The sequence below is a fragment of the Ranitomeya variabilis genome, chromosome 6 (genome assembly GCF_051348905.1).
Source record: "Ranitomeya variabilis isolate aRanVar5 chromosome 6, aRanVar5.hap1, whole genome shotgun sequence".
NCBI classification, from domain to species: Eukaryota; Metazoa; Chordata; class Amphibia; order Anura; family Dendrobatidae; genus Ranitomeya; species Ranitomeya variabilis.
The window spans coordinates 96284719-96309011 of record NC_135237.1 but is presented as its reverse complement, the minus strand read 5'-3'; the positions used below and the strand labels follow the sequence as shown (position 1 = coordinate 96309011).

The 24293-nt window shown below is 44.5% G+C and overlaps 1 protein-coding gene across 1 annotated transcript in view; it reads right to left on the bottom strand.

Moving 5' to 3' along the window:
* TAX1BP1 (Tax1 binding protein 1) overlaps positions 1-24293 on the bottom strand; it is a 152097-nt gene that overhangs the window by 92207 nt on the left and 35597 nt on the right. Inside the window, exon 3 of the mRNA XM_077268822.1 lies at positions 19249-19351. Within this exon, the coding sequence (XP_077124937.1) occupies positions 19249-19351 (103 nt within the window). The remainder of the gene's footprint in view (positions 1-19248; positions 19352-24293) is intronic.

Below are 24293 nucleotides of genomic sequence, written 5' to 3'. Positions count from 1 at the left end.
TAGTAAAACAAATGTTTATTCTGGATGGTGGTAAAGCTCTTTAGCACATTTTGCTTTCTGCGTACTTGGACGTTTTTACATCACAAGCGTCCTGCGTACACCCGCGGAGCCGGACACTTACGCTGCAGCTATTCAAACAGGGAAACTGCAGTTTTTCTATCAACAGTGGATCAGGTTTGGGAATGTGAGCATTACGCCTGCAGGATTTCAGAAAACACCACATTCACAGAATCACTATCGTTGGCCATGTGCTTCCAGAATGACTGGTGCACCTTGTCAGCTCAAGGCAGACTTTATTCAGAAATGCAGCTGGGCCCTCATTTCATTCAGGAGGCTTCACAGAGACGGCAGAAAGGACTGGTAACATAGGCTAAAATGTGTAGGAGACTTGGTCAGCTGCCTGTAAATGACCTCTGCATAAATGAAGAGAACAGGAACTCTAGTGCCACCTATTGGATGCAGCAATCCGAAAAGTCAATATCGACCCCGGGACGTATATGACCTATTAATATGGCATACACATGTAAAGCGCCATGGAATAAATGGCGCTATAATAATAATAATAATGGTAACAAATGTTACACTAGTCCTACCTGTTATCATATTAGTGGTCTTGTTCCTGAGAAATGTCATATTCTGTCTTTATGTTAATGATTTATTCCAGGCTCCGGGGCGTGCGATGCCTGGAAGAAATTCCTGCCCCTTGTCTTCCTTGTAATACTTACCCCCTCCATTGCACGTCAGATATGGCCTCGGAATCCTGCGCCCTGCACTCCCTCAGAAATCCATACCTCATCCTCCCTTCTGTGGGTGCTGCATTCAGGGATCATCTGTGCAGGTGCTGGCGAATCAATGCAACTTACGCTCCAGTGACCTCCGGTGTGCGCGCTGATGAGGTGCTCTCCCCATTTCCTCCCTGCATAGTCATCGCCATGTACACATGGTTCCTAGTGATGACAATGCAAGCAGGAAGTGGCAAGAGCACCTTATTGGCGAGTACGCCAGAGGTACGCATTGTGAAGGGAGTGCAGGGTGCAGGTGTGGGATTTTGGGGCCATAACTGAAGCTCATGGGAAGGGGGGGGGGTTGGGGTGAGTACTGTAATGAAGATAGGGGGCCTGGATTCCTTCCATGCACCACACGCCCCGGAGCCTGGCATAAAGACAGAATATGACATTTCTCAACAACAAGACCGTTAATATGGAGGCATACAGGTAGGACTAGTGTAACATTTCTATTACCTGTACGCCCATATTAATAAGTCATATACGTCCAGGGGGTGACAGATTCCCTTTAACGAGCCTTGCCACATGACTTGGTATAAAAAAGCCAAAATATAGACTCAATTTGCAGACATGTTTTGGAGTATTTGTCCCTTCATCAGTGCAAATCAGGAGATACAATTTGGCTGTTTCATATAAAAGTATAGAGTAAAAAAACCTTTCTACTGTGCTGTATACTTTTTACAATACAAGTTTATTAGTGATGTAACCCTCTTTATGCCTAGACAATGAGATACATCGCAGCCTTCCATCAGATCCTCCAGACATAGGTCTTCTGCTGTGCGTCGTTGTGCAGTAAAATGACGTATCGACAGACGTCCCAAAAATAAAAAAAAAACGAGACAGAGAGAGAGACGTCCCAAAAATAGTGAAGAGAGAGAGAGAGAGAGAGAGACGTCCCAAAAATAGTGAAGAGAGAGAGAGAGAGAGAGAGAGAGAGAGAGAGAGAGAGAGAGAGAGAGAGAGAGAGAGAGAACTTGAAAATCCTCCCGGAGAGAGAGAGAGAGAGAGAGAGAGAGAGAGAGAGAGAGAGAGAGAGAGAGAGAGAGAGAGAGAGAGAGAGAGAGAGAGAGAGAGAGAGAGAGAGATCTTGAAAATCCTCCCGGGCATGCTCACGAAAAACGGGACAGAGAGAGAGAGAACTTGAAAATCCTCCCGGAGAGAGAGAGAGATCTTGAAAATCCTCCCGGGCATGCTCAGGAAAAACGGGACACGTCGCTGGATTCCTGTGTGTGATGGTCAACGATGGATCCTGCGCCCATAGGCTTCCATTATAGCCGACGACGGACAGCACAGGACCCTTCGCTGACCGATTTTCCGACGTGCAGAAAAAACGTTCCTATGAACGTTTTCTCTCCACGATGGACCGCTATTTTCCAACGGATCCAGTGCACGACAGATGAAATGGATGGCCATCCGTCACAATCCGACACGAATACAAGTCTATGGGAAAAGGCAGGATCCTGCATTCTCAAAAAGAAGACGTATCTCGAAGGAAGCTCAAAGACGGAAGTGTGAAAGAGGCCTTAGGCTCTAAATGTGATGGCAACAGAGCCTTATGTTTATAGCTTAAAGGGAACATGTCACCCCCAAAATCGATGGTGAGGTAGGCTTATCATCAGGGGCTTATCTACAGCATTCTGTTATGCTGTAGATAAGCCCCTGATGTTACCTGAAAGAGGAGAAAAAGAGGTTAGATTATACTCGCCCAGGGGCGGTCCGGTCCGATGGGCGTCTCAGGTCCGCTCCGGCGCCTCCTATCTTCATTCCATGACGTCCTCTTCTGGTCTTCATGCCGTGGCTCCGGGACAGGTGTACTTTGTCTGCCCTGTTGAAGGCAGAGCAAAATTACTGCAGTGCGCAGGCGCCAGGCCTCTTTGACCTTTCCGGCGCCTGTGCACTGCAGTACTTTGCTCTGCCCTCAACAGGGCAGACAAAGTACACCTGTGCCGGAGCCGCGGCGTGAAGACCAGAAGAGGACGTCATGGAATGAAGATGTGAGGCCCCGGAGCGGACTTGCAACGCCCATCGGAGCGGGACCGCCCCTGGGTGAGTATAATCTAATGTCTTTTTCTCCTCTTTCAGGTAACATTGGGGGCTTATCTACAGCATTACAGAATGCTGTAGATAAGCCCCTGATGACGGTGAGCTTACCTCACCATCGATTTTGGGGGTGACAGGTTCCCTTTAATGATAGGTTTTGTAATGGGCACTGAAACGCCCTATAAATCAGAGGTTCTACATCCTAGGACCCCCTACCAACTAGTGATGAGCGAACGTGCATGGATAACATCTTATCTAAGCATCTGGGCGTGCTCGTATATTATGGTCGAGTTTCTCTGGCTGTTGAACAGCCTGAACACATTTGGGGATTCCCTAACAATCAGACAAACTCCATGTGTTCAGGCTGTCTCAGCCACAAATCGTGCAGCCGCAGGGACTCAAACATAATATACGAGCACGCCCAGATACCAGAGCACTCTGATAACACCAGAGCATGCTCGGATAAGACGTTCTCTCATCATCACCACTACCAACCACTGAAAACACTTGTGTGATGTGTGCTGCTCACAAAGCAGGAGGCTCTATTCCTGGCTGAGCGCACACAGCGCTGCTTACAGGCTCCATAACAAGTCAGTCAGACCACGCTCCAATCTGGGTGTAAGCTCACAGACTTCCAGCCCATACAATGTTCTCTCTGCACATGGAGGCAGGAGTAGAGCGCTCTTGCTTTCTGAGGAGCACACATAAGATAATGTTTTGAGAGATCAGTGGGGCGGGACCAGTCTCCGGACCTAGATGAGACCTCTCAGGGACCCTTGTGGCCCCAAACTGCCACCAATACGATACAAGGCCCTAACCATGTGTTTTGTGTGAGAAAACTCTGGAGCTATGTGCGGCAAAAACACTAGCCAGGACTAGTCCTGCAGGACAACTGTCCTGACCTTGGATACTGCAATCTCCATCTTCTTCACGGTGCTCAGTCATGGTTTCAGTGCAGGACTTGGTGAAGCTATGTATAAGCAGGGTGAAGGTGTCAATCATGAAGCGTGGGATGATCATAGCACCCAGGGTAGAGGCTAGTCTGGGGAAATAGATGCCCCTTTGTCATGGCTAATAAAGCACATCATGAGCGACGAGAAAAAAAAAAGTATTTTGCTGCTCGAGAGCTTTGAATAAAACACAGGTATAGAGCTCTGAATAATTTTGGTGGCAGCTTTGAAGCCTTAGCTAACCGGACAGGTCCCATTAAAGCAGCAATTCCTATAAAGCCTATAGCATAACTAAATTCTAACCAGAGCGGTCAAGTCAGTAAGCCAAACTAGTGACTTATCTTGCTCCACACTCCCACTCCTTCATAAATGCTTGTCGCAAAAGGTTTGGTACATTACGTAGTAAATTAAGCCATGCACCTTCTCTGCTAAACTGCTTTCTAATCCAGTAAATCCAACTCTCCTCCTTTAGAAAAGATGCAGAAAGTGGCTAAAGCATAATAAATATGGTGCAAATCATGAAAAACACTTTTTGGCACAATATGCATCAGAATTCTTGCACTCTACTGTAATAAACCTCCCACTGCATATATTTAATACATGAAATGTACAACAGAAGTATAGTAATATTTATTTTTCTGGAGTTGGTAGGTTTCTGCTTTATATACCAAGTGTAAAATCATACCAATTTATTTTTTCTTTGACACAAAAGCACAGTTGCACATACAGTGCCTTCCGAAAGTATTTAGCCCCCTGGAACTTTTCAACCTTTTCCCACATATCATGCTTCAAACATAAAGATACCAAATGTTAATTTTTGGTGAAGAATCAACAACAAGTAGAACACAATTGTGAAGTTGAACGAAATTTATTGGTTATTTAAAATTTTTGTGGAAATTCAAAAACTGAAAAGTGGGGCGTGCAATATTATTCTGCCCCTTTAACTCTATACTTTGTTGCGCCACCTTTTGCTGCGATTACAGCTGCAAGTCGCTTGGGGTATGTGTCTATCAGTTTTGTACATCGAGAGACTGAAATTCTTGCCCATTCTTCCTTGGCAAACAGCTCGAGCTCAGTGAGGTTTGAGGGAGATCGTTTGTGAACAGCAGTTTTCAGCTCTTTCCACAGGTTCTCGATTGGATTGAAGTCTGGACTGTGACTTGGCCATTCTAACACCTGGATACGTTTATTTTTGAATCATTCCATTGTAGATTTTGCTTTATGTTAGGGATCATTGTCTTGTTGGAAGACAAATCTCTGTCCCAGTCTCAGGTCTTTTGCAGAGTCCAACAGGTTTTCTTCAAGAATGGTCCTGTATTTGGCTCCATCCATCTTCCATCAATTTTAGCCATCTTCACTGTCCCTGCTGAAGAAAAGCAGGCCCAAACCATGATGCTGCCACCACCATGTTTGACAGTGGGGATGGTGTGTTCAGGGTGATGAGCTGTGTTGCCTTTACGCCAAACATATTGTTTGGCATTGTTGCCAAAAAGTTCGATTTTGGTTTCATCTGACCAGAACACCTTCTTTCACATGTTTGGTGTGTCTCCCAGGTGGCTTGTTGCAAACTTTAAACACCACTTTTTATGGATATCTTTATGAAAGAGTGGCAAGAAGAAAGCCATTTCTCAAAGACCAGATTTGTGCAGTGTACGACTGATTGTTGTCCTATTGAGAGACTGTCCCACCTCAGCTGTAGATCTCTGCAGTTCATCCAGAGTGATCATGGGCCTCTTGGCTGCATCTCTCATCAGTCTTCTCCTTGTTTGAGATTAAAGTTTAGAGGGACGGCCGGGTCTTGGTAGATTTGCAGTGGTATGATACTCCTTCCATTTCAATATGATCGCTTGCACAGTTCTCGTTGGGATATTTAAAGTTTTGGAAATCATTTTGTATCCAAATCCAGCTTTAAACTTCTCCACAACAGTATCACGGACCTGCCTGTTATGTTCCTTGGTCTTCATGATGCTCTCTGTGCTTCAAACAGAACCCTGAGACTATCACGGAGCAGGTGCATTTATACGGAGACCTGATTACACACAGGTGGATTATATTTATCATCATTAGGCATTTAGGACAATATTGGATCATTCAGCGATCCACAATGGAGTGAGTTTGCTGCACTGAAAGTAAAGGGGCCGAATAATATTGTACGTCCCACTTTTCAGTTTTTGGTTAGAAAAAAAAAAAGTTTTACTTTTTGTCGACGGGTCCCCTGCTGAGTCTGTGCCACTGCTCCCGGCATCATTTATTGGCTGCACCCCTGATGTCGCATCGACAGCCCATCGGGTGAGCTTAGTTGCTCTGTGCAGGGTGTTCCAATTACATGGGCAGGACTGCTGCCCTCAGTGGCAGGCTGCTGCCCTCAGTGGCAGGCTGCTGCCCTCAGTGGCAGGCTGCTGCGCTGTCCATGTGATGTCAGTGCTGCAGCCAATCACTGACACCAGTGGTGGACACTCAGCGCTGCACACAAGGAGGATGAGTGAAGTACGTCTTGTTTTTTTCCTTTTTATAACAAACTGTACCCGGTGAGCAGGATTTTCTGAAAGGGAATAAGAATTTATTAAATCTTTACAATGCGCATTTCATCTGTCTCACCCATATGAGACAAATATAAACTTTTTCCTGTGCATCAAGTTACGAGAAACTAGGAAGTCTGCAAGCTGTTCGGCATCACAGGTCAGCTGCACTTTGTAGATGTACGGGCTGCTACCGTTTTAGGGCTCGATAGTAAAACCATGCATTCAGAACTTGGCTCGTTCAAGTCTCAAATGGACATTTTACAGAAACTTCATAAAATCCAGCTTTTTATGCAGGTGACAAAATGCAGTGTGCTGTGTATCCCTAGTTTATGGCCTCTGCTAGTTTATACAGGTGGAAGCACCCAGCTGCTATTGGAAAGTAACACAGGACGTTACTGCGCTGCTCAGCAAACAGGTGAATTACAGGGGAGCCCCCGGCACCCCAAGCCAAGAAACGACAGCAAACAGACAAAAGGCAGAAAACATCACGGGGAGGGTGGAAAGGAAACATTTGTGCTGGTTATACTGGGCTTCTACACACTAAACTACTAATGTAAAATAGCTAAATAAAACAGGTCAGTTTTATAATAAAACGTAACATGGACCTGTCAGAGCTCCTGAGTGTTTGTTTTAGGAAATACCTACAGTCCCCATTAAATGGTTTCGGAGCCAATTTATTTTGCGTTTTGTTGTGCTGCTGCTGTGATTTTCCTCCTGAAGATATCTGCATAAATTGACAACTGGGTGTTAACATTCTCGTTGGCAATGAAGTCCATTAGTGCACACAACGGGAGTATGTGGGGCCAGACCGGCATCCGCACGGGCCGAGAAATGATGGGAAATCAGGGTAAGGGCTGTAGGTTCCATCATGGCTTCCTCATGTAAGGAAATACTGCCCTGGGAAGCCAGCGATGGCAGCGAGGCACAAGAGCTACACAGCCTTTCTATTGTTAAACCAAATAAATCTAGGTACATTGTTACAAAGTGAATTTAGCCATTGACCAAAGCACAAAAGTTGACACAGTAGGCATATAGCAACTCCAAGTGCTAAGAATTACAAAATGGAGGAAAATGGTTTTTTAGGCTAAAGTGCTTATGTATTAATCATTTAGTAAAATATATTTTAATAAGCAAAAAGACAGACAGAAAAAAAATACATGGGCACGAAAGCAGTATATGTAAATTAGCAACAATCAAAGTAGCATGCATATGCTTATTTCTGTATACATATTAATGGCACATAATCCAAATGCAGACAATAAAAAAACAAAACAATAAGAAGTGGATGACAATGGTCTAGAGAATCGATGCAAAACTGGGTGTTTCATTTAATCCATCTGGAGCTATTGTGCCCAGAGAGACAATCCATTTGGTTTCCCTTTGGGCAAGTATTATTTATTTTTAATATTACCACCCCTAATACCACCATGAATTACATCAATACCTCGTATCTTGAGACCTGGGATTACAATTGTGGTAGAATATAAAAGTAATGTGGAATCCACCAACCCCAATCTTATTGCACCGTTTCCGATCACATAATCGTCTCGACATCTAAAGGGATTGTCTGGTCCAAATCGATATGTCTGCAATCACTCGGTGTGCGAAAGGGATATGCTGGTTTCTGAGCTGGGACAAGTGTGTGGAGCCCACTGGCTGGGAGTATGAATAACTAATACATATCCTCCGGTTACGGGTCAGAAACTGGCGAATCCCACAGCGCACGGCGCGTGTGCTGGGGGGAGTCATAAGTCTGCAGTCACACACAGTGATAGCAGACTTATCGATTTGGACCGGACAACCCCTTTAAGGTCCTGTTGTTCAGTCTGGTGTACCAGACTCCCAGAGGAAGCAACACAAATACTCAAAAACGCACGTTGGGGACTCATGTGTGGTAACTCTGCAGTGCACTAGTGCTATAGGTTTGAGCGTTTTTCTGCCATGCATATTGGTAATTTACTACTTGGATGATTACATTTGGATGAATAGACAGACACATACTGCTTTAATGCCCAGGTATTGTTTTGTTTGTCTTTATCGCCCTTTACTTAAATATTTTTTTTTACTGTATGTACAATAAATATTTTTTTATGTCAAAACGCAGTTTTTCCTCCTTTTTGTACTTACAGCCTTTTTACAGGAAAAAAAAACCATACACCCGTGTCTGCAAAAGGGGTAGAGGTCCATCAAATGTAAGGCTTTCCTGTTAACCCCTTCACCCCCAATTGTGGTTTGCACGTTATGGACCGGGCCAATTTTTAAAATTCTGACCACTGTCCCTTTATGAGGTTATAACTCTGGAACACTTCAACGGATCCCGGTGATTCTGACACTGTTTTCTCGTGACATATTGTACTTCATGATAGTGGTAAAATTTCTTTGATATTAACTGCGTTTATTTGTGAAAAAAAACGGAAATTTGGCGAAAATTTTGAAAATTTTGCAATTTTCCAACTTTGAATTTTTATGCAATTAAATCACAGTGATATGTCACACAAAATACTTAAGTAACATTTCCCACATGTCTACTTTACATCAGCACAATTTTGGAACCAAAATTTTTTTTGGTTAGGGAGTTATAAGGGTTAAAATTTGACCAACAATTTCTCATTTTCACAACACCATTTTCTTTTAGGGACCACATCTCATTTGAAGTCATTTTGAGGGGTCTATATGATAAAAAATACCCAAGTGTGACACCATTCTAAATACTACACCCCTCAAGGTGCTCAAAACCACATTCAAGAAGTTTATTAACCCTTAAGGTGTTTCACAGGAATTTTTGGAATGTTTAAATAAAAATGAGCATTTAACTTTTTTTTCACACAAAATTTACTTCAGCTCCAATTTGTTTTATTTTACCAAGGGTAACAGGAGAAAATGGACCCCAAAAGATGTTGTACAATTTGTCCTGAGTACGCCGATACCCCATATGTGGGGGTAAACCACTGTTTGGGCGCATGACAGAGCTCGGAAGCGAAGGAGCGCCATTTGACTTTTCAATGCAAAATTGACTGGAATTGAGATGGGACGCCATGTTGCGTTTGGAGAGCCCCTGATATGCCTAAACATTGAAACCCCCCACAAGTGACACCATTTTGGAAAGTAGACCCCCTAAGGAGCTTATCTAGAGGTGTGGTGAGCACTTTGACTCACCAAGTGCTTCACAGAAGTTTATAATGCAGAACCGTAAAAATAAAAAATCATTTTTTCACAAAAATTATCTTTTCGCCCCCAATTTTTTATTTTCCCAAGGGTAAGAGAAGAAATTGGACCCCAAAAGTTGTTGTACAATTTGTCCTGAGTACGCTGATACCTCATATGTGGGGGTAAACCACTGTTTGGGCGCATGGGAGAGCTCGGAAGGGAAGGAGCACCGTTTGACTTTTCACTGCAAAATTGACAGGAATTGAGATGGGACGCCATGTTGCGTTTGGAGAGCCACTGATGTGCCTAAACACTGAAACCCCCCCACAAGTGACACCATTTTGGAAAGTAGACCCCCTAAGGAACTTATCTAGAGGTGTAGTGAGCACTTTGACCCACCAACTGCTTCACAGAAGTTTATAATGCAGAGCCGTAAAAATAAAACAAACATTTTTTTCCCACAAAAATTATTTTTTAACCCCCAGTTTTGTATTTTCCCGAGGGTAACAGGAGAAATTGGACCCCAAAAGTTGTTCTCCAATGTGTTCCGAGTACGCTGATACCCCATATGTTGGGGTACACCCCTGTTTGGGCGCACGGGAGAGCTCGGAAGGGAAGGAGCACTGTTTTACTTTTTCAACGCAGAATTGGCTGAAATTGAGATCGGACGCCATGTCGCGTTTGGAGAGCCCCTGATGTGCCTAAACAGTGGAAACCCCCCAATTATAACTGAAACCCTAATCCAAACACACCCCTAACCCTAATCCCAACGGTAACCCTAACCACACCTCTAACCCAGACACACCCCTAACCCTAATCCCAACCCTATTCTCAACCGTAGATGTAATCCAAACCCTAACTTTAGCCCCAACCCTAACTTTAGCCCCAACCCTAACTGTAACCTTAACCCTAACCCTAGCCCTAACCCTAGCCCCAACCTAACCTTAGCCCCAACCCTAGCCCCAACCCTAACCCTAGCCCCAACCCTAACCCTAGCCCCAATCCTAACCCTAGCCCTAACCCTAGCTCTAGCCCTAATGGTAAAATGGAAATAAATACATTTTTAAATTTTTTTTTATTTTTCCCTAACTAAGGGGGTGATGAAGGGGGGTTTGATTTACTTTTATAGCGGGTTTTTTAGCGGATTTTTATGATTGGCAGCTGTCAAACACTGAAAGAAGCTTTTTATTGCAAAAAATATTTTTTGCGTTACCACATTTTGAGAGCTATAATTTTTCCATATTTGAGTCCACAGAGTCATGTGAGGTCTTGTTTTTTGCGGAACGAGTTGACGTTTTTATTGGTAACATGCTCGGGAGATTTTGTGATCGCTTTTTATTCCGATTTTTGTGAGGCAGAATGACCAAAAACCAGCTATTCATGAATTTCTTTTGGGGGAGGCGTTTATACTGTTCCGCGTTTGGTAAAATTGATAAAGCAGTTTTATTCTTCGGGTCAGTACGATTACAGCGATACCTCATTTCTATCATTTTTTATGTTTTGGCGCTTTTATACGATAAAAACTATTTTATAGAAAAAAATAATTATTTTGGCATCGCTTTATTCTGAGGACTATAACTTATTTTTTCGCTGATGATGCTTTATGGCGGCTCGTTTTTTGCGGGACAAGATGATGTTTGCAGCGGTACCATGGTTATTTATATCTGTCTTTTTGATCGCGTGTTATTCTACTTTTTGTTTGGCGGAATGAGAATAAAGTGTTGTTTTTAGCCTCTTTTTTTTTTTTTACGGTGTTCACTGAAGGGGTTAACTAGTGATATAGTTTTATAGGTGGGGTCGTTACGGACGCGGCGATACTAAATATGTGTACTTTTATTGTTTGATTTTTTTTATTTAAAGGAATGTATTTATGGGAATAATATATATATTTTTTTTCTTTATTTAGGAATTTTTTTTCTTTTTTTTTTTTTTACACATGTGGGAATTTTTTTTTTTTTACTTTGTCCCAGGGGGGGACATTACAGATCGGTGATCTGACAGTGTGCACAGCACTCTGTCAGATCACCGATCTCACTTACAGCCGTGCAGGCTTACAAGCACCTGCACGGCACCCGGAAGTAATCCCTGCAAGACCCGGATGCAGCCCCGCGGCCATTTTGGATCCGGGGCCTGCAGGGATAGGAGGAAGGAGACCCTCGCAGCAACGCGATCACATCGCGTTGCTCCGGGGGTCTCAGGGAAGCCCGCAGGGAGCCCCCTCCCTGCGCAATGCTTCCCTGTACCACCGGCACACCACGATCATGTTTGATCGCAGTGTGCCGGGGGTTAATGTGCCGGGGGCGGTCCATGACCGCTCCTGGCACATAGTGCCGGATGTCAGCTGCGATAGGCAGCTGACACCCGGCCGCGCTCCCCCCGTGAGCGCGGCCGATCGTGCTGGACGTACTATTCCGTCCTTGGGAATTAGGGCCCACCCCACATGGACGGAATAGTACGTCTAATGGCAGAAAGGGGTTAAAATTATTTTCATTGGATCTTGCTAAAGTGCTAACGTGTAAGTGCACACAAAACCTGTGAGAAGTTGCCCCCATTTTCCACGAAACTGCTTTTTGTACACGTTGTCTAATATCTTCATGAAAGTGGCCTGATTCTCATGCTCTGCAACTGGTCATCCAATTTTTTTTTTTTTTTTCAGTGGGTGTTTTCTCTTTAGGCCGGCCTCACACTAGCGAGTTTTACGGACGTATGAATGCATAAACTACGTCCGTAAAATTCGCATTACACACGGCCCAATGATTCCCTATGTCCCAGCTCCTATCTGCCGTATATTACGCATCCGTAATATACGGTCTTGTACGGCCGTAGAAAATCGCAGCATGCTGCGTTTGTCACCGTATTGCGCAAAAAAATCGCCTATGAAAGTCTATGGGGGCGAGAAAAATACGGATTCCACATGGACCAGCAGTGTGACTTGCGAGAAATACGCCACGGTGTTAGTGAAAAGCCGGTAATTCAATTGCCGGCTTTTCATTTCTCCTTCCCAAACCCGACAGGATAGGAGACATGGTTTACATACAGTAAACCATCTCATATCCCCTTTTTTTTTGCATATTCCACACTACTGTTAGTAGTGTGTATGTGCAAAATTTGGGTGCTGTAGCTGCTAAAATAAAGGGTTAAATGGTGGAAAAAATTGGCGTGGGCTCCCGCGCAATTTTCTCCGCCAGAGTGGTAAAGCCAGTGACTGAGGGCAGATATTAATAGCCAGGAGAGGGTCCATGGTTATTGGCCCCCCCCTGGCTACAAACATCTGCCCCCAGCCACCCCAGAAAAGGCACATCTGGAAGATGCCACTCTCTTCCCACTCCCGTGTAGTGGTGGGATATGGGGTAATGAAGGGTTAATGCCACCTTGCTATTGTAAGGTGGCATTAAGCCGGGTTAATAATGGAGAGGCGTCAATTATGTCACCTATCCATTATTAATCCAATTGTATGAAAGGGTTAAAACACACACACACACACACACACACACACACATTATTAACCCCTTCATGACCCAGCCTATTTTGGCCTTAATGACCTTGACGTTTTTTGCAATTCTGACCAGTGTCCCTTTATGAGGTAATAACTGAGGAACGCTTCAACGGATCCTAGCGATTCTGAGACTGTTTTTTCGTGACATATTGGGCTTCATGTTAGTGGTAAATTTAGGTCGATAATTTCTGCGTTTATTTGTGAAAAAAATGGAAATTTGGCGAAAATTTTGAAAATTTCGCAATTTTCACATTTTGAATTTTTATTCTGTTAAACCAGAGAGTTATGTGACACAAAATAGTTAATAAATAACGTTTCCCACATGTCTACTTTACATCAGCACAATTTTGGAAACAAATTTTTTTTTTGCTAGGAAGTTATAAGGGTTAAAATTTGACCAGTGATTTCTCATTTTTACAACAAAATTTACAAAACCATTTTTTTTTAGGGACCACCTCACATTTGAAGTCATTTTGAGGGTTCTATATGGCTGAAAATACCCAAAAGTGACACCATTCTAAAAACAGCACCCCTCAAGGTGCTCAAAACCACATTCAAGAAGTTTATTAACCCTTCAGGTGTTTCACAGCAGCAGAAGCAACATGGAAGTAAAAAATGAACATTTAACTTTTTAGTCACAAAAATGATCTTTTAGCAACAATTTTTTTATTTTCCCAAGGGTAAAAGGAGAAACTGGACCATAAACGTTGTTGTCCAATTTGTCCTGAGTACGCTGATACCTCATATGTGGGGGTAAACCACTGTTTGGGCGCACGGCAGGGCTCAGAAGGGAAAGAGCGCCATTTGACTTTTTGAATGAAAAATTGGCTCCAATCTTTAGCGGACACCATGTCATGTTTGGAGAGCCCCCGTGTGCCTAAACATTGGAGCTCCGCCACAAGTGACCCCATTTTGGAAACTAGACCCCCCCAAGGAACTTATCTAGAAGCATAGTGAGCACTTTAAACCCCCAGGTGCTTCACAAATTGATCCGTAAAAATGAAAAAGTACTTTTTTTTCACACAAAATTTCTTTTAGCCTCAATTTTTTAATTTTCACATGGGCAACAGGATAAAATGGATCCTAAAATTTGTTGGGCAATTTCTCCTGAGTATGCCGATACCTCATATGTGGGGGTAAACCACTGTTTGGGTGCACGGCAAGGCTCGGAAGGGGAGGCGCGCCATTTGACTTTTTGAATGGAAAATTAGCTCCAATCGTTAGCGGACACCATGTCGCGTTTGGAGAGCCCCTGTGTGCCTAAACATTGGAGCTCCCCTACAAGTGACCCCATTTTGGAAACTAGACCCCCCAAGGAACTTATCTAGATGCACAGTGAGCACTTAAAACCCCCACGTGCTTCACAGAAGTTTATAACGCAGAGCCATGAAAATAAAAAATAATTTTTCTTTTCTCAAAAATGATTTTTTAGCCCACAATTTTTTATTTTCCCAAGGGTAACAGGAGAAATTGGACCCCAAAAGTTGTTGTCCAGTTTCTCCTGAGTACGCTGATACCCCATATGTGGGGGTAAACCACTGTTTTGGCACATGTCGGGGTTCGGAAAGGAAGTAGTGACATTTTGAAATGCAGACTTTGATGGAATGCTCTGCAGGCGTCAGGTTGCGGTTGCAGAGCCCCTGATGTGCCTAAACAGTAGGAACTCCCCACAAGTGACCCCATTTTGGAAACTAGACCCCAAGGGAACTTATCTACATATGTGGTGAGCACTTTGAACCCCCAAGTGCTTCACAGAAGTTTACAACGCAGAGCCGTGAAAATAAAAAATCATTTTTCTTTCCTCAAAAAAGATGTTTTAGCAAGCAATTTTTTATTTTCACAAGGGTAACAGGAGAAATTGGACCCCAGTATTTGTTGCCCAGTTTGTTGTGAGTACGCTGATACCCCATATGTGGGGGTAAACCACTGTTTGGGCGCACGTCAGGGCTCGGAAGGGAAGTAGTGACATTTGAAATGCAGACTTTGATGGAATGGTCTGCGGGCGTCACGTTGCATTTGCAGAGCCCCTGATGTGCCTAAACAGTAGAAACACCCCACAAGTGACCCCATTTTGGAAACTAGACCCCTCAAGGAACTTATCTAGATGTGTGGTGAGCACATTCAAGCCCCAAGTGCTTCACAGAAGTTTATAACGCAGAGCCGTGAAAATAAAAAATAATTGTTCTTTCCTCAAAAATTATGTTTTAGCAAGTAATTTTTTATTTTTGCAAGGGTAACAGGAGAAATTGGACCCCAACATTTGTTGCCCAGTTTGTCCTGAGTACGCTGGTACCCCATATGTGGGGATAAACCACTGTTTGGGCACACGTCGGGGCTTGAAAGGGAGGGAGCACCATTTGACTTTTTGAACGCAAGATTGGCTGGAATCAATGGTGGCGCCATGTTGCGTTTGGAGACCCCTGATGTGCCTAAACAGTGGAAACCCCTCAATTCTAACTTCATCACTAACCCCAACACACCCCTAACCCTAATCCAACTGTAGCCATAACCCTAATCACAACCCTAACCCCAACACACCCCTAACCACAACCCTAACCCCAACACACCCGTAACCCTAATCCTAACCCTAATCCCAACCTTAACCCTAATCCCAACCCTAACCACAACTGTAACCCCAATACACCCCTAACTCTATCCGTAACCCTAACCACAAGCCTAATCTTAACCCTATTTCCAACCCTAGCCCTAATTCCAACCCTAAATCTAATTCCAACCCTAACCCTAAGGCTATGTGCCCACGTTGCGGATTCGTGTGAGATTTTTCTGCACGATTTTTGAAAAATCTGCAGGTAAAAGGCACTGCGTTTTACCTGCGGACTTACAGCGGATTTCCAGTGTTTTTTTGTGCGGATTTCACCTGCGGATTCCTATTGAAGAACAGGTGTAAAACGCTGCGGAATCCGCACAAAGAAATGACATGCTGCGGAAAATACAATGCAGTGTTTCCGCACGGAATTTTCCGCACCATGGGCACAGCGTATTTGGTTTTCCATAGGTTTACATGGTACTGTAAACCTGATGGAAAACTGCTACGAATTCGCAGCGGCCAATCCGCTGCGGATCCGCGGCCTATCCGCTGCGGATCCGCGGCCAATCCGCTGCGGATCCGCGGCCAATCCGCTGCGGATCCGCGGCCAATCCGCTGCGGATCCGCGGCCAATCCGCTGCGGATCCGCGGCCAATCCGCTGCGGATCCGCGGCCAATCCGCTGCAGATCCGCGGCCAAATCCGCACTGTGTGCACATGCCATAACCCTAACCCTACCCCTAGTTTTAACCCTAGTTCTAACCCTAACCCTAGTGAAAAAAGTAAAAAAAATATTTTCTTTATTTTATTATTGTCCCTACCTATGGGGGTGATAAAGGGGGGGGTCATTTACTATTTTTTTTTATTTTGATCACTGTGATAGGTTATATTACAGTGATCAAAATATACCTGGAACTCATCTGCCGGCCGGCAGATTCGGCGGGCGTACTGCGCATGCGCCCGCCATTTTGGAAGATGGCGGTGCCCATGAAGAAGACGGACGGGCATCGGGAGGCCCGGTAAGTATGAGGGGGAGAGATCTGAGTATGGGGGGTGGATCGGAGGACGGGGGGAAGCCATCGGAGTACGGGGGGAGCGGGCAGGAGGACGGAGGGGAGCGGAGAGGAGGACGGGGCAGAAAGGACAACTGGGGGGGCGATCGGTGGCAGTGGGGGGGGTCAGACCGGGGTCTCCAGCCATGGCAGATGCTATTGCAGCATCGGCCATGGCTGGATTGTAATATTTCACCATTTTTATAGGTGAAATATTACAAATCGCTCTGATTGGCTGTTGAAAGTGAAACTGCCAATCAGAGCGATCGTAGCCACGGGGGGGGTGAAGCCACCCCCCCGGGCTGAAGTACCACTCCCCCTGTCCCTGCAGATCGGGTGAAATCGGAGTTAACCCTTTCACCCGCTCTGCAGGGACGCGATCATTCCATGACGCCACATAGGCGTCACAGGTCGGATTGGCACCGACTTTCATGACGCCTACGTGGCGTCAAAGGTCGGGAAGGGGTTAAAAAGTATTTTAATGAAATAAACACACAGGTTGTTTTAATATTTTATTGCTCTCTCAATCCACCGGAAGACCCTCGCTTGGCAAAATAATAAACCCACAATATACATACCCTCTGATGACCTGTCACGTCCAACGAGGTAATCCATCTGAAGGGGTTAATTATTTTACAGCCAGGAGCAATGCTAAAGCACTCGCTCGTGTCTGTAATCCCCGGGTGATGAAAGGGAAGCTGGGTGATCTGTACTTACATTGAGTTGCGGTGAGGCGCCCTCTGGTGGATGTTCTCATGAACTGGAGCCTTGGAAAAGTTCCCACGCTCGAGTTCATATGAGTTCATCCACCAGAGGGCGCCTCACCGCGACTCAATGTAAGTACAGATCACTCAGCTTTCCTTCATTCGCCGGGGATTACAGACACGAGCGAGTGCTTTAGCGCAGCTCCTGCCTGTAAAATGAGTTAACCCCTTCAGATGGATTTACTTTGTGGGACGTGACAGTTCATCAGAAGGTATGTATATTGTGGGTTTATTATTTTGCCAAGCGAGGGTCTTCCGGTGGATTGAGAGAGCAATAAAATATTAAAACAACCTGTGTGTTTATTTCATTAAAATACTTTTTAATAGTGTGTGTGTGTGTGTGTGTGTGTGTGTGTGTGTGTGTGTGTGTGTGTGTGTGTTTTAACCCTTTCATACAATTGGATTAATAATGGACCCTCTCTAGGCTATTAATATCTGCCCTCAGTCACTGGCTTTACCACTCTGGCGGAGAAAATTGTGCGGGAGCCCACGCCAATTTTTTCCGCCATTTAACCCTTTATTTTAGCAGCTACAGCGCCCAAATTTTGCACATACACACTACTGACATTAGTAGTGTGGAATATGCAAAAAAAAGGGGATATGAGATGGTTTACTGTATGTAAACCATGTCTCATACCCTGTCGGGTTTGGGAAGGAGAAATGAAAAGCCGGCAATTGAAATACCGGCTTTTCACATATATCTCGCAGAATTAAATTTAAATAAAGAATATATATATATATATATATATATATATATATATATATATATATATATATATATATATATATATATATATATATATATATATATATATATATATACACTGTATATATGTTTTTCCGAACATTTGAGCACATAAATCCATTAGATGTCGGTTTTGCAAGCCTGCGAGAAAAACTCGCAGTACGGATGCCATACGGATTACATACGGAGGATGCCATGCGCAAAATACGCTGACACACCCTGCCTACGGATGACATACGGATCACTATTTTGGGAACTTTTCTGCGTATTACAGCCGTAAAAAACGGACCGTATTTTTATACGCTGAGTGTGAGGCCGGCCTTACAAGTAATTTGCTAGCACTATAGGAGCGGGAACAGATTTGCTCTCACTTCCCAGCATGCATTATGTCATTAGCCAATAGCTTGCCTGCCTCTCCGTACGTTCTGCTTGCCATCTGACAGACAGGAGAGCAGGAGCAGAGAGACACACACTCATTACTTAGCTCTAATGCATGGCAGTGTCTACAGCAAGAAGGGAAAGACCCCCAAGGCTGAGGTCACAGTAGAATATATACACATATAGCATCTAATGCGAGATACTAATGACACGCGGCTCAAACTTTGCTGCGAGCGTGATCCGAGCGTCAGTGCGCTGTGCTCCCATCCTCTTGTATGAGAGAATCACGGTATATGTGAGGAGGAGATGGAGAAAGTAACTTCTTCATCTCCTCCACTGCCAGCCTCCGCAGTAATCGCATTACACTCAGATGACATACAAGTGCAGTCTGATGTTTTGCACGCACCCATAGACTTGTATGGGTGCCGACCGACATACGCTGCCAATTGCAGCATGCAGCGATTTTTTTTTTTCTTATGCCGACTCAGCATGAAAAAAAATATACACTAATCGGCCGTGCTTCATAGTATAACATTGGAGTGAGCACTAGTCTGAGTTATACATTGACTATACGTCAGTCAGATTTTACATGCAGGGATTTGCAGATTGTGTATTTATCCATTATTTATCAATGGAGATCAACTCTGAAAGTGAGGGGCCATTTAGGGCCTCATTACAGAACAGCTCGGAGTTAAACCATAAAAGTGACACCCGCCAAGAAGTGCTAGGAAGCAATTAATAGACTGACAGTGCCCTCGAGAATAGGCATTGCCTCTGTGCCATTAAAGACACAGGCAGGAGAGTCGTTTGTTGCAGACCTACCTTGGAAAGTCAGCACACAGTTACGAGTTGAATCCGGAACATAATTTTCAGGCAATGGTGACCACAAGAAAGTATAATAGTCTCGTGCAGTGCTCCAGCCAACCTAAAAAAAAAAAAATAAATAAAAAAGGAAATTACATACACAGAAATATGCACAATCCAATAAAATTTAATTATTGCTAAGCTATAACTCTTTGGTAGTCTAAAGCCTATAAAGTCCAGGCTGCAATAGCACTGGTAGTAAAAGCCAAGTGTGTCACTTATGGCATAGCTGCAAGTGTCATGTGGATCAGTAAGGCTCTGGTCACATGTTCAGTTATCCGCTTGTCAGAAATCCATAAAAAAAAAAAATAATAAATAAAAAAATGATGTAGTAAAAACATTGTTTAATTTCCATTTTGCATTCGCTTTTGTTCAGTTTATAACAGATCTGTTTTTACTAGACGTGTCTCCAGCTCTGAGAATGCGCACTGCTTAAAAATGGATCAGTTAATGGATGTCCATCCAAATTGATCTGTTTCTCAGACTTCATTGTACAGAGAAAAAAAAAAAAAAACACAGACTGCTGAGCTGGCGATAATGTGTGTGAAGACTGCTCAGGAGCGGAGCTCCCTCCATATGTGCTAGATGCCATATGTACCCCAAATTAGCATTGATAAGATGGACACCTCGCCAAGGGAAACAGCAGACACAGCTCTACTGATCGAAAACTACAAAATGTTAGGAGTCTCAGGGAATAGTGACACAAAGCCAATTTGGCAGTATGATGAGGACAGCCTCCTCAGTGTACTGATTAACAGATACCGTATATGTCCACATGTGCATATGTGGCAGAGCTGTGTGCGTCCACATGAGCATATCTAGCAGAGCGGTGTGTGCGTCCACCTGAGCATATGTAGCAGAGCTGTGTGTGTACGTCCATATGAGCGTATGTAGCAGAGGTGTGTGCGTCCAAATGAGCATATGTAGCAGAGCTGTGTGTGCGCGTCCACATGAGCGTATTTAGCAAAGCTGTGTGTGCGTCCACATGAGCGTATTTAGCAGAACTGTGTGTGCGTCCACATGGGCGTATTTAGCAGAGCTGTGTGTGCGTCCACATGAGCGTATTTAGCAGAGCTGTGTGTGCGTCCACATGGGCGTATGTAGCAGAGCTGTGTGTGCGTCCACATGAGCGTATTTAGCAGAGCTGTGTGTGCGTCCACATGGGCATATGTAGCAGAGCTGTGTGTGTGTCCACATGAGCATATGTAGCAGAGCTGTGTTTGTAATATACACTGCGAAGAAACACTAATAATAGATCTATTATATTCCTATGCTACCCTAATGCATTAAAATGTGAGATAACGACCCCTCCACTTCACACCGCAAGAGAAGTATTAATTAATGATAAAAATGTTATTCCAGTTTTCTGCTGTTTAAACTTGGGGTGCATCATACAGTTCGAAATATACAGTAGGTCATGGAGGACTTGTTTTGTTTTTCTTTCTGGTACAAATTATAGATTTTTTTTACCACATTGGGGTCCATATTTTTTCATGTTTTTTTGTTCCATGTTTTTTGGTAGACAAAGTGACTAAACATGGATTCTGCCATTTTTTTTCTTTCACTTCAGCATATACCATATGGGACAAATATTGTGATATTTTATTAGTATGGTTGCTTACGCATGTGAACTTCAAAATATCTTATTTTTCATTTTAGATATTTAGGTTCTGGGAAAAGGGGAGAGGGTGGGATTCAATTTCTGTAATTAATGTTTTGAACCAGTGATTTCTTGTACAATAAACCGCAATACTAATATTGCAGTGGTGGGGCGGGAAATGCTGGAAAGGCAGTATCTACCCTAACAGCAGTCACCTAACCTAACCCCATTGCTGTAGTTTAACCATTTAAACAGTTTAAAATTGTGTGGTTTAGCTTTCGGGTGTTCATTCCACCCCTCACCCACAAATAAAATGTGGTGTGCTATTGGAACGACGGGTCTTTGTTCTACCATTCAGTGTGTGCGACTGAGACCGCAGACGCGATGACGTAACTACATCGTGACTGCTGTGCAGAGCGTCAGTGCACAGCAATGACCAGAGCAGAGCAACAGCGTAACAGGTGCAAGGTATGTATGTGCATTTCTTTTTTTATGAAGGTATGTGGCGCCTCCTACTGTACATGGGGTGAGGCAAGGTGTGTGGCCTCCTACTGTACATAGGGGGAGGCAAGGTGTGTGGCCTCCTACTGTACATAGGGGGAGGCAAGGTGTGTGGCCTCCTACTGTACATAGGGGAGGCAAGGTGTGTGGCCTCCTACTGTACATAGGGGGAGGCAAGGTGTGTGGCCTACTGTACATAGGGGGAGGCAAGGTGTGTGGCCTCCTACTGTACATAGGGGGAGGCAAGGTGTGTAGACTCATACTGCACAGAGTGGGATGCTGTGTGGGGACTCGTACTGTACATAGGGGGATGCTGTGTAGGGGCTCATGTTGTACAGCCTAGGCTAAAAGTATTTTAGTATATGGTACAAGTGATCAAACAATTTCAAGATAAAGGTCTTTGGAAAGGCAAAAATAAATAGATATCGAATATACTCATGTAAAAGTCGAGGCACCTAATTTGGCCACGAAGAACTGGGAAAACGTATTGACTCGACTATAAGCCTGGTGTGCGTGGCTCCCTCTTCCCCATCCTGGTGTGCGTGGTCTCCTCATCCCTATCCTTATATGCATGGCTCCTCATCCCTATCCTGGTGTGCATGGCTCTTCATCCATATCCTGGTATGCATGGCCTCCTCATGCCTATCCTGGTCTGCATGGCTCCTAATCCCAATCCTGGTCTTTAAGGCTCCTCAACCCTATCCTGTTATGCATGGCCCCCCCCCCCATGAGAAAAGCATAACAAATAAATAGATAAACCATCCTACTTACGGTCCCTCAATGCCCTCACAGCATCTTGTTCTGGTGCCAGCGGCTCGTGCAGCCGAGCGATCACATGACTCGCTCATTAATGGAATATTAACCTCTCTCCACGCCTATGGGAGTGGAGAGAGGTGAACATTCATAATTCTTAAGTAGCGCGCACCCGTGATAGCCCAGCCGCTGCTGGAAGCCGATGGCTGCGGCTGACACTGTGCACAATAAAAGAGAAATGAATATTCACTGCCAGCGCAGCGAATAATCATTTCTCTTTAGCAGCGGGCACAGGACATAGCCACAGCCTCCTAACGCCTGTGACCCGCTGCTCCGCCGCTCCCCATCCCCCGCCGTCTTCTGAGACAATGACTCGAGTATAAGCCGAGGGGGACGTTTTCAGCACACCAAAAAAAAAGTGTGCTGAAAAACTTGGCTTATACTCGAGCATATATGGTAAGTAAAAAAATAAATTGAAATGTCAGAATTGTAATGCTTTGTTAATTTACCACCACTGAACATCTCCAAAACAAGGCTATTTATAAAAAAAAAAAAAAAAACAACAACAACAACATGGTATGACAGAAAAAAAAAAAAAAAATTATGGGTATCGGAAGAAAGGGATGAAAAAAAAGAAAGTGCAAAGATAAAATGGTTCAAGGAAGAAGAACATAAAAAATAGCTATCTTTTACACACTGGCACTGTTCCAGTGATGACTGCGCCAAGTCTCCCAGGGCTTGCGTGACATTTTTCTGACATGTAAGCACTGCAGCCAACCAGTAGCCACTAACTGGCTGTAGTTCTCAGCAGTTTCTTCGGACACCTGAGGCTTGTCTGAAGGAAGATTGAACAATGAAACCCATAAACGGCTGACGATCGGCTGAAGGGTGGAGAAGACAGCTACGGTACTTCATCCATATTGTATATCACACATACTGGGCATAATAAAAATGCTGCCACCAACACTCAGGATACTTGCACCTACCCCGTTTCCCCGAAAATAGGGCGCCCCCCGAAAGTAAGGCATGCTAGGGGAGCACTGTGCCTGCTAATATAAGGAAACCCCCCTCCCCCCGAAAATAAGGCATACCTTGTTCTGTGCATGGGGCATGCAGTTGTGTCTCGATCCCGCTGTCCCCACTGTCCAGTGCCCGCCACTGCAGCCGCGCTGTTCGCAGGAGTTAATCACAGCCTCGGAGCTGTGTGCCGATCTCTGCCCATGAGCCCTGCGCCAATCACAGCGCAGGAACCATGGGCCAGCTGACGTCATCCATAGCCTCTGATTGTTCCTGGGCTGTGATTGGCCCAGGGCTCCTGCGCTCTGATTGGCCCAGGGCTCCTGCACCACCAAAGCACTGAAAGCAGCACCACGGAGGAAACCAGTAAGAAAGTGTGTGTGTCCGTGTGTGTGTGTGTGTGTGTGTGTGTGTGTGTGTGTGTGTGTGTGTGTGTGTGTTACACATATGGGAGGCTGCAGTGGGATACTGATAATGGGAGGCTGCAGTGGGATGATGTGGGATGATGGGAGGCTGCAATACTGTACTGTAGAATGATGGGGGCTGTAATGGAATGATGAGGGTGCTGTATTGGGGACTGTAAAGGGATGATGAGGGCTACAATGGGATGATGGGAATATTTGGGGCTGCAAAATGATGGGGCTGCTACGGTAAAGGAACTGCTGTGGGTGATTGTTACGGTAGGGGTACAGTGTCCAGAAAGTGTGTGGGAGCCATTTTAGAGCCCTTATGTTTTGTGGCCCTGTGTGGGAGTCAGACAATTACAGTACCGTACCGTAGTGTGTTACTTTGATTTGTTGTCTGCTTTTATGCTGAACAGTCTACCGTAAAGTATCGTACTGTAAAAAATACCATAAACAATGGTGATACGGTATATTTTTACCCCTAGACATGAGCGCTAAAAGAAAGCTATTCCGTCGAGTACAAAAAAGGAATTGTGGAAGAATCTTGGGGCAAAAATCTTACTGAATTCTGCAAAGAGAAAATGTTGAGTGTCCGATTGGTCCAAAAATGGCGAGCAGATTACGGTAACCTCAGTCAACAAGTGGACAGCGGAAATGCTGAAAAGGTCAAGGTTGGATCTGGTCGGCAACCATTATATTCCGAGCTGGAAGACCTGATCTGTGAGTGG